We start from the raw sequence: 11,536 nt of genomic DNA, 5'->3' as shown, positions 1-11,536 counted from the left end.
TATTATAAACGATAATAACTTAATACTATATAAGTAACATTTACACGAACTTTAAACAGAAATGAACCAGCTGAACTGTTCATTCGAAAAACACTGTACAATTCTAGACTTTATAGTTTTGTTAAGTTTGCTTCTTATTCTGTTATGATTTGCAACTTGTAAAAAATTATTCCCTTTATTGTACAATCTCAAATTACAACAGTGAAAACTTATAAATCTTATAATGTGTAATATAATTAGAATCTACATTATTATTATTTAGAAAATATTCACTGTTATTCACAGTCAAATTAATAGTATCCAGTTGCATCCGATAGTGTCCGATGACTGATTACGTTTGATGCGTGTCCACCATTTTGAATTCTTTTGCCCACATGTGACGTCATGTTCTCCCCGTTATCTTTACTTCACTCAGCTCGAGGATTCCTATTCCTATACACAGACCGCATTTGTAATTTATAAATAAGTCACATGTTTTTGTTTTCAAAACACATTAGCGTTTAAAATTTTCAATTTCAATATACTGTCTTATGAACTTATGCTTCTTGAATTCTTACTTGTAAGAGAATCAATTTTTCTAATGCCCTTTCTCTTTTTTGCAAATATAAATTCTATATCCGAATTCTGAATTAACGCTTTGTCTCGAATTTTTCGAAAATGTAATATAGGTTATTTTGCCTCATACTCATAAATACACATACAGTATGATGTAAGAGTAAAAGTATTTCCTATTTCACGATAAATGTTATTGGAGACTTCCGTTCGCGCTCGTATGATTACCCAATAATTATAAAGCTTTCGTACATGTATTTGTAAACAATGAATTTATATTCACTTGATCATAAATGAAAAAGAACCTAAATGTCTTCTTTGTTTAAACAATAATGAAATTTGTAAGTATTACGACAAATACATCCATTGCACCTTGTTTGTAATACGCGCAGATACAGAACGTACATGCGTTGCATTGTACATCCAATCCATAGTCAAGTTTTACAAGCAGTTTAAAACAGTCGTATGTATAGTTTCTTATAAATATTTGTGACAGTGTGTAATAATTCGGTTATGTTGTTTCATTATTGTTAATAATCAGTATTAAAATATATGTATTAAAAGGTTCTTCGTGGTGTCAAGTGAGTTGGGATTCTGTACATGTTAACAGGTAAGTTACTTAATATATAATTCATTTAAGGTTAATGACATTAGCTTAATTTGAAATAGTAAATAAATAAACAGTGCATCTTATTTTTGTTGGAATTATATGATTTCAAAAAAGGGACGCAAGTATCATTTTAAAATTATCAACAAAATCCTATTAAAGTCATATATAAAATAAAATTAAAATTATATATAAAATCAATGTTAAGAACATGTGTTATTTATTGTAAATACCAATAATGTGATTTTAAGGTATACATAGATACGATATATTGCTTTATACATACATGAAACAAGATTATTAGTATAATTGTAAATTTATGTAGAAAATAATCTTTTCTGTGAAATCAAAAATATTAAATATGCAAAAGTATATTACTTAAACAACTTACAACTGAAAAAGCAGTATCTAAATGAAATTTAATATGTTTAGTCCAAATTAAATTTTTATATGAAAGCTAACATTCAATATGTCATCAATATACATATAGAAAATTATTTATATTTAGATTATGAATATTCTAATACTAAATTAATATAAGCAAATTATATGGCTTATTATCATAGAATCGGTAAATTTGTCTTTTGTTTAACATACTTTTTATGTCAATTATATCATATAGATTGGTAATGTTTAAGGTAATCTTTCATCAAATTTTGTATTTGCTATTTATGTATATATATAAAAATTTGTTTTAGAATACCATTACAGATGCCATACATTTTGGTACGTGGTAATCTCGCATCATATGGTCATAGATATCCATGGAGGGTTTTAGTGTCAGGCCTTAAAGGTATAATTGCTTTTGAAAATTACAGCTTTACTAAAAATTTATTTTTGATTTTCAAATATAAACATAATTTACATGATGAATCTTTAGTTACTAGTTTTGGATCCTTAAGAATATTTCAGGAATCTTATGTTCGCTACATAACATGTTCAAAATGTGTAACATTTCATTTTAAACTGATTTGCAAATACATTTAGAAATCTAATGTAAAGTTGTAAAGAATAATTAATATAATTTTAAGATAACAATATAGAAATATTTTCATTTCAACAGTAAAACATAATTTTGTTACATAAAACTATCAGCACTATAAAATCATTGTTGCTTCTATAAAATTACAAAAGAATAAAGCAATTTTTACTAATATACGATTGTGTTTTGGAAAAATGGTAAAAATTGATTTTTTTAATAATACCATAGAACATAGTTTGAAATAAATAAATTAGGTAACTGTTTTTTATTTGCAAATTTTTAAATTAACCATTGTACAATCAGTATTATAAATGTAGAAAAAATGTTTAATTCTAGTTAAACAAATCAAGTTTTAATAAATGGATATATTCCATCAATTGTTAACTAATAGTAAGAAGGAAAAATAAATGTTTTGTAATTTATCATATATTACTAATTGCACTTATGATTGCTAATAAAAGTATTTGTGATTAATTAACGATTTTTTTTTTAATTTACGGATTTGAAAATACGAAAAACAAAATTGGTTGTTTTATCTAAATTCCGTTTCTATTCATGTATATCATAAATTATTTATTGTTTGAGTTAAGTTAGTAGCAATAAAGCGATAAAAGTTGCACGCATCGTAGATTGAGATTAATTGTAATACAATTTTCCATTCGAAATATTAAAAATTTTTATATTTCTCACAAAATAATATATTTTATAAAGATCGGGATATAATTGTTGAACGTTAAAAATAAATGTTATTGAATTGTAGCATCAGATATAGAACAATTAAGTCGTTTCGCGTCTGGAGGATATTGCGATGACTCAACGATAGTATACTTGCAACATCCTTGTGTGATATTAACTGCTTTAGAAGTTCTTGGTTATAAAGTGGTTGCATCTTCGAGTACAAGTGTTAAACAAGACTATAATGAATACATGTGGACTATGAGAAAAGATTTTTCTGAGCCCGAACCTGAACCTGTTATTAAGGCAGGTATAATAATATTATATCATTATTTTATGATTATTACTGTTTCGACTGTGCACAACAAAAATTCGTTGTGCACAAAAAGTTCAAATTTTTTTATAAAAAAAATTATTAGAATTGTTTTGTGAAAAAACTACATTTTATCAAACATTCAAATCGTTAAATACATTATAAAAACAAATAAAGATTAGGGAAAGAAAGTTATTAATTATGTATGTAAAAAATTACAAAGCAGTTTATTAAAATCATAAGTTGTAAATCTGTTCAATATATTGTTAATAATCACATTTTTATACATGTTTAAAATAGAAATCATTATTAATTATATTACATGAAAAATGAAAATAATTCGAAATAATCAAAAATTTATGCGATGACGTTTTTCGACTTATGCATGTTTGTATTCATTTTTTGTTAGAGTTCTCTCTCTGCTGACAGTGAAGTGCGTTGATTTGATTATAATTTGAAAGGTGCATACAAAACAGGTATTATCTATGGTTATAAATTTGTATTTAATCAAAAAGTTATTCCTTAGTAAATTTTCAAAATGATTTTTAACATCATTTTTGTAAGAAAAGAAAAATTCAGCAAAGGAATACCTTTTATATAGGTTATGTATGGTGACAGTTAACGTCATATTTGATGTTACACAGGATATTCGATGTGTTGTAACAAAGATCATTTGTTTTATTATGTATGATAATATACATAATTGTTTATTTAATATTATATTTGTAATATACGCACTAATAATTTACTTGGCATATTTATTAGACTTAAAATAGCAAATACAATAGTGAAAAATTAATTTGATTTGTTTGTTTTAATAGTATTAAAACAGTACACAATTTATATAGTTTTAATAATATGTATTTTCACTTTAAGTACAAAGAAAAGATAAAAGTGTTGCATGTATATTTAAAAATGCCTTGAACGAAACAATAATCGTCTGTACGATAATCTATAAAGATATTGAAATGTAAATAAAAATTACATGTTTGATGCTGTTTTAATAATATATTTACCATTATAATATGAACTTGTTTTATTAAACTTTTGCAAATTTGTAAATTTTAAAGAGAGTATTCCAAAACTAAGCATTAGCTTGAATATTGAATAGAATTTAGTTATGGTTCATTAAGAGTTAATAAGATTTCTTAAAGAAAGTTATGTTTAATGAATATATTTTACTATAAATTAACTATGTTTATAGTTTGAATAATATTGAAACTTACTTATAGAAGTTGTTTTTAAAAATAATGAATTTATTTTTCTTATTAGTAGTGTTATGTATAATAATCTTCTTGGGATTTTTCTTAGTGTAACGTTAAGTTAACATAAAGTAACTATTTAAATGCAAATGTATAAGATATTTAATTTATACATTATTGTTTAAGCTATAATTTCAAATGAAAAATATGGCAGTATTCTAATTTAAAAGAAAAATTATTAACTAGAAAATTCAGTAGAGAAAATATACAATAATAAATTTATGCAGTTAAGTTTTATATCTATAGTTTTGAAATATCTCATATCTGTTTTATTTTATAGGCATTATTACATGATGGTTTTGATTCCATATACAAAGGAACATTCTATAATTCAAAATACATTATAATAGAAATTCTTTACTTTCATTATATCAAATGACATTTTCTAAATATTATGGGGAATGTCAAGTGTGTGAAATCACAAAATATTAAATAAATAAAAAGATATAAAGCAAATATTAAGATAAATAAACAATAATGGTAAGAGGATGGAAAATTGTATGGAATTATTATAGCAAAAATATGGTTGAACCTGAAATAATTATATTTTATAAGTTCTGTGAAAGTTGTACATACAAAATGCCACTCGAATGGAACAATACATAGAAAAATATTCAAAATGTTCAGAAGATTATGCAACAATTCATACAAATAGTATATAATGAAAAAAGTAAAACTAATAATAGTCATAATAATAAAATGAACAGTCAGTGGTCACAATAGGAATCTTCAGAATCAATATTATTCAAATGAAATATCTAATATATTACAACAAAATATGAATTTAATAATGGAGAATAATGAATGAACTTTTGGGTGAACCAAGATAATAAGTACTGTTGAAAATAATGATATGAATACAAGTTCACTAAATAGGAATTGAGATACAAACCATAATAATACTACATCTGTTGAACATGATAATTTGAAACAGTATTATTACAAAACACATAAATTGTAAACATATTTTTAGATTGTAATTATATTCGATAAAATTATATTATTAATTCTTAGAAGTTTATTTAGTATCGATTGATAAGTTTCTTTTGAAGATTCTGTTTAGCTGAATCTGAAGAATAGATCAGTTTTATGCATCAAAGGAAACTGTATAATCCAAAAAGAATATCACAATGACCAGTTACATTTACACAGTACATTTACAGAATGAAATATGTCAAGAACAATTATTAGAAAGACATGCATTAAGAAAAGCAGTAGAATTGGAATTACAAAATAAAACATTAAAATTAGAAAGGTATCAATGGGAGTATGAAAGAGATAAAGTGAGATTTGTTGAGCACATGAAATTCGTATGATACAAATTAAAGAAAAACGAGAAAGACAATTAATGAAATAAAATATAATGACAAATTCTCACAGAGGCTGTGATTAATTTGTAGATAGCAATCTACTGATAATCAATAATACTATTGCATTCCTAATAATATAGATAGAATGCATTATAAATATATAACTAGAAAGATATTAGAGGAATATAACAAAACAATGTAGTGCAATGTGTTGCATATTTATAATAAAATACATAACAAATGTTCTACTTTTGTAAAGAGATGTTTGTGTATTTTTATTAAACACTTCTATTAAGAAATGAATATGAAATAAAAGAAAAACAAATTAAAACTATAAATTCTTTAAAATAATTTATTTTGCTGAAATGCTTTTTTCAGTAATTTAGAACAAATATTTTTGCATAAGTTACATACATACATGATAACTTGTTCTTTCCCTGTACAAATTTTTTTTCTATAGTTATAGAAATGTCAAAGTCTTAATTTGGATAAATATACATTTTTGTTATTTAATACAAAACGAAATAAAATAATTATTAAAAATTAAAATTATTCTTGAAAAATAAAACATGAATGCCTTTTGCGACAGTATTGTGAATATAACATTTTTCTTTTAACAGTAAAAGACAACGAAATTTAACCACCCTTTCAGTTCAACAATGTCGCAATCAGCGAATGCAGCGATCGGAAAATTAACCAACGTAATAAATGACGAGAGTTATTATTACGTTGGCGTAAAAGCCTCTCCTTTTGCGACTGATTGCGTTGTTTTTGGCTTGAATTCGGATGAAATTTTGGCCCTCTCTAAGCGTTTTCCGAACTCTGGGACAGATGTGGTTAATGGCGTTATGATTAAAGGTTAATATTGTCAAATTTTGATATTTTTAGTTTACAGAGTTCATGAACTTTTTTACATTTAATTATAAATTCTTTGCGCTCGATAAGCCTCGTATGGGGGTATTGATACTGTTTTCTTGCATAGAAAAAGTAGTTATTTAACTATATTTATTTTAACTATATTTTAAAACATGTCGAATGTAAAAGAATAATTTTTCTCTATACTTCGATATACCGATAAAATTTCAAATAGTTCGATCATCCCGCTACATAGGAAAATCGATAAATAGTATAATCTATATAGCTGAGGAAATTTAAAAACAAAGTTGTAAAAAGTAAAACTTATTTCATAGATCTGTAAAAATAGACTTATGATTCGTTATTCATTTTTATCCATTGATTTATTATACATCTCTCGTGAATTGTTTCATCACTGAATTTTAAATCCTTTGAAGAAATTTGTAGTAATAATGTATTCCATGTTGAATTATGTATTACTGTAACCATTATTTGAGAAATATTAATATATTTTTGAAAGAAGAATTATTGAATCGGAAAATGATTCTATCTATTTACAAATTCATTTTAATTAACGAATACTTACAGCTTTGTGCATGAAAAATTACTGTCTTTTAATTATATTGTAAAGTACATTCCAATATCGTTACACGATATTCCTTTCAATTTATGAAACAAAATGCATTTCAGGACCACCGTTCTGCATCATTAACGCTCTGGCAGAGTTAGGATATCGAGTTATCTGCAGTACGGGAGAGGCCGAAATACTTTGGACGCTTCAAAGAGAACTATAGTCTCAATAACTGTTCTCGGGATTAAAAAAAACAACAGCAATTCCACATAATTATATAATTAAAATATGCGTGTGTAATCGTCATTTCACACACGCAATAAGTTTATTACAAACAAAGTATTAACTTATTTAACGATATACTGAAATTTATATACTTAGAAAGATTACATTTATATACTTAGAAGAATTAGTGTGTTCGTATCAGTTACCAAGCTACGATCGATACTTTTTAACTTCCTGTAAAGAGATGTGCCTTTTACTGGTTGAATTTATATGTCGATAGATTTACAATAATACATTTTACCAGTTTTTGTGAATTCGTATAAAGTATTAAACGGCAAATAGTAAATTTTTTATATCTTCGTATACTTGAACTGTACTACTTAATATTGTATGTTTTAAGAGACATGTGTCATAGATTATTTTAGCATTACTATATCCAGTAATAGCAAACGGTACAATAATAAGACTGTATACAATTTTCGAAATTTTATACATTCTTTTGCATTACATAAGTATTATATAGCAGTTTTTAATTTATTTCTGATGAGAATTTACTATGAAAGCAATTACGAAACGGGTACTTAAACGCATTTACTTGCAGAAGTAGTGCACTTGATCATTTTCATACAAATGATTTTATTCCACCTTGTTGTTTTAAAATAATTGTTGAATTTAATATTTTACTTTCTTATGACCAACTTGTAATATTTTATATTACGTTTTCTTGGCATATATTCGTTATACTAAAACATATGAAATTTATGGAATCAAAACTACCATTAATATTATGCAATACGTCGAAAAAGTTTGTATTGCGGTCAGCATTTATTGAATTTGTTCATAAAAGGATATAACAGTATTTGTTAGCGCAGCTTTACGTTTGTCAATGTAACTCACATTGTAACAAGTAGTTGAAATTTTCCATTTATAATTAAAACAATACTATACAAAGGCCGACTTTGTATATCGGCTTTATTTTCCTAAGTGAATTCGATATATTCTTACAAATTGCGAATTGTCACACACATAATTTGTGCAAAGAAAATACGCTTTTTGGGTACTGTATATGAATATTGATTAAAAAAATATATGATATAACGTATTGAAGAATATTCTTTTAAGGCGTGTCTAAATTAAGAGATTAGTCACGCAGCTCATTGGGAGAAAGTCGCAAGATTTTCACCTTTCTAAAACAAATATTGCAGAAAGAATCACATGATTTGTTTTGTTTCGCGACTTTTCTCTTAATGGTGATATCCCTTTATTCTTTCTTTATTGTTACAAATAATTTATTGAGAAATAATTATCAATCAAATTTTGTGTAAAAAAAGGTAATTAAATGTACTTTCCGTCTTTCCTTTGTTCGTATAATATGTAGACATTTATTTGCATATTTATTTTTAAGTAGGTCATATCTATGGAGCATGATCGAAATAGTCATTGTATGGGCTGTTCAGATGATAATGTCGGAGTTCGACAATCTTTGACGGAAATTGAGTTTGAACGCGGTATATGGTATGCAGGTAAATAATTAAATGTAATACTATGATGTAATAATTAAATTGCGGATTTTTACGCAAAATCACATTTTTATACATAAATTTTAAAAAATAAAATCTGAGTAAAAACCTATTATCATCTTTAAATATCGTAATGCCTACTTTTGATATTTTATATATTTTTATATGTAGCATGTATTTTCCACTTTTTTAAACATTTAAATTTTCTGTAAATGCATCAAAATTCACAGTCTAGTAACAACTTTTATAGTACAAGATTTGATGAGTAAATTAGATAATATTATTTTTATCAAATGTTCTAAAAGACTGTTTTAAGTGGATAAAGTAATTATTCTATTTTATATATCTGTGATTTTTAAAAAATAATTTTTGAATTTTAGCGCAATATAACGATGTGGATCGTGTAAATACATTACTGAAGAAAGGGATTTCAGCTACTGCAGAAGATTCTGCTGGGTACACAGCCTTACACTATGCAGCTCGAAATGGACATTATGAAATCTGCAAGATACTGTTAGAAAATGGTGCAGCAGTAAATGCACAAACTCGTTGTGGTTATGCTACTGCTTTACATAGAGCAGCTTTACAAGGTCACGTTGACATTGTTCGACTTCTGTTGAAGTTTGGTGCAAATCCAAATTTAAAAGACGCTGATGGTTATACAGCCTTGCATAAAGCACTCATGGCGCGTTCGTCACCCGTCTGCGAGCTTCTGTTACCGTGCACTGACTTAACGGTACTAAGTAACAATAATAAGAGTTTAGAGCAACTAACAAAGGATGAGTGTCCTGAAATTTTGCCACTTTTATCGAAATATATTACTACGGTAAAAATAAAATAGAATTATTAAATGAAATTTGTGTTTGTTAAAATCTTGAATACACATATATGCATCGGATAAAGCCTGAAAGTCTAAACAGAGTTAAAGACCTCGAATTTAAAAGATTCTAAATATCATATACTTTGCAATTGTTTCATTTTTGTACTACATGATTGATAACAAATTTAACGCTAAAAAAGTATTAAAACTTACATACATATAAACATTGTTATAAAATGTGCAGGGTATTCCTGAGGTACCCCGGTATATATTATCCAGGTGAATGAGATAGTTGAGAGTCTCAATTTGAAATCGGAGGCCAATTGTTTTTTGGTAATTTTCGGCTAACATCGGCAACAATCGACAATGAATAAGATACACTGCAAGCAATTAAGTGTGTGTGATATTGTCTAAACATTTTACGTTATAATTAATTGTAATCGTTAAATGTAAAAATGTCTCTTGATAAGAGTGAGGGAAACGTAAATTATCAGCATTTGTATTGCCTTATATAAAAGCATGTCTAAAGTATATAGAGGAATTTATAGTTGTGAATGCGAACACATCGATTTTTGCGTTTTTCTCATTTTTATTAAAAATTAAAATACATTCAGCCGTACAAGTCGTAACGTGTCAGCAAAACAATACGACATTGAATTTTGTACATTTTTTTCAATTAATATCATGATTAGGTGAAAATCTTGAAGAAACAGTCGAATCTTGAATTGTGATATTCGACTATTATCAGATATCTCATAATTATCCGAGTAATTTCTACTCGGGTATCTTACTGGTGCCCAGGTATTTCGGGTACAAATCCCGGTACAAATCAATAGCTCTAATATGCACATACCAAAAACTATCTATACAAAAAACAGTTAAAAGTGTATCATTAAGTAAAGATATATCTGATATTTAATTAGATTTTTCTTGCTCTCGAAGATTTAACAAATTGTATGTAACATAATTGTATAGGTTGTTACGCGATTTATCGTAGAAAAAATTCTTGTTATTTAAAAATAAGATAAAATAGAATCACGATGTACCATATTATTTTCTGTAATATTTAAATTACGAATCTAAAAATTTTAAATAATTAAATATTGTTTTACTAGAAATTAGTAAACCTACTAGAAATTAGTAAAGTGTTGTGCATTTATGTGGATATTAGTTTTACCGAAATTGCAATGTATTTCGCTATTATAATTCGGTCGTTTTTATAAATTTTTATACTGACACAAAAAGAGAAAAAGCGATGTTTATCGTGTAATATTAAAATGTCTTAATTCGTATGTTGTTATGAAAATAAGAATACAAAGACTCCGTTTGATTATAGTACGACATAGAATAGATTCTCTTTATTACAAACAATGTATAATACATTAATTGTAATTCGAATATTTAATCATTATAATGTACCATTCAACATAGATTTTTCAGATATAAAAATCGTTATATCAAGCAAGCAAACTAAAAGGTAAAAATCGTAATTCAAGATTTACAGTTACAAACATATGTACAATAAAATGATCTGTATGAAATGCTACACAAGGTTTTATTCCATATAATTTCTAAATAATTCCATCGTGTAGGATGTAACGATCCAAGTACAGATAAATTCAGAAATCAGTAATGGTGTAGAAAGAATGTATGCGTTACACGATCATGCGATAAACGAATAAATTTACAAATAAAGTAGATGGGATACGCGTCGTCGTTATTCGTCTGGTTCCATGTGCTCGCCAGAACTAAGAGAGAGGGTCATGCACTTGATATTGAATCGGTTCGTGCGCGATCGTGCGTTCTCGGGTTAGCTCGGAGGTGATCGTGTAAATTCGACAGTG

At 26.2% G+C, this 11,536-nt stretch overlaps 2 protein-coding genes and 1 pseudogene across 9 annotated transcripts; all 3 read left to right on the top strand.

Annotated features, from left to right (window-relative positions):
- The first annotated feature begins 585 nt into the window (after positions 1 to 585).
- LOC143181542 (uncharacterized) lies at positions 586 to 7,369 on the top strand. 5 transcript variants are annotated; one of them, XR_013002664.1, is made up of 5 exons: positions 586 to 1,162; positions 1,858 to 1,952; positions 2,902 to 3,126; positions 3,539 to 3,605; positions 4,672 to 4,755. XR_013002664.1 is itself a non-coding variant. In XM_076382392.1 (5 exons), exons 3-5 carry the CDS (start codon positions 1,871 to 1,873, stop codon positions 7,348 to 7,350), a joined length of 411 nt encoding a protein of 136 aa, XP_076238507.1. In that variant the 5' UTR covers positions 596 to 1,015; positions 1,117 to 1,162; positions 1,858 to 1,870; the 3' UTR covers positions 7,351 to 7,352. The 5 variants fall into 5 exon arrangements, 4 of the variants coding, with proteins under 4 accessions (XP_076240842.1, XP_076239261.1, XP_076240025.1 ...); XM_076382392.1 differs by lacking the exons at positions 3,539 to 3,605; positions 4,672 to 4,755 and adding an exon at positions 7,247 to 7,352 and having other exon boundaries at positions 596 to 1,015; positions 1,117 to 1,162; XM_076384727.1 differs by lacking the exons at positions 3,539 to 3,605; positions 4,672 to 4,755 and adding an exon at positions 6,322 to 6,475 and having other exon boundaries at positions 589 to 1,162.
- Positions 3,567 to 11,392, top strand: LOC143179360 (uncharacterized). 4 transcript variants are annotated; one of them, XM_076378938.1, is made up of 3 exons: positions 3,567 to 3,605; positions 8,758 to 8,875; positions 9,253 to 11,392. In XM_076378938.1, exons 2-3 carry the CDS (start codon positions 8,770 to 8,772, stop codon positions 9,711 to 9,713), a joined length of 567 nt encoding a protein of 188 aa, XP_076235053.1. In that variant the 5' UTR covers positions 3,567 to 3,605; positions 8,758 to 8,769; the 3' UTR covers positions 9,714 to 11,392. The 4 variants fall into 4 exon arrangements, with proteins under 4 accessions (XP_076235053.1, XP_076236563.1, XP_076235777.1 ...); XM_076380448.1 differs by having other exon boundaries at positions 3,589 to 3,605; positions 8,761 to 8,875; XM_076379662.1 differs by lacking the exon at positions 3,567 to 3,605 and adding an exon at positions 8,563 to 8,683.
- LOC143178880 (uncharacterized) lies at positions 4,869 to 5,853 on the top strand (annotated as a pseudogene).
- Positions 11,393 to 11,536: the final 144 nt, after the last annotated feature.

This window comes from Calliopsis andreniformis, chromosome 1 (genome assembly GCF_051401765.1).
Source record: "Calliopsis andreniformis isolate RMS-2024a chromosome 1, iyCalAndr_principal, whole genome shotgun sequence".
Taxonomy (NCBI): domain Eukaryota; kingdom Metazoa; phylum Arthropoda; class Insecta; order Hymenoptera; family Andrenidae; genus Calliopsis; species Calliopsis andreniformis.
The sequence above is the reverse complement of the archived record's forward strand: the minus strand, read 5'-3'. Positions and strand labels throughout refer to the sequence as shown.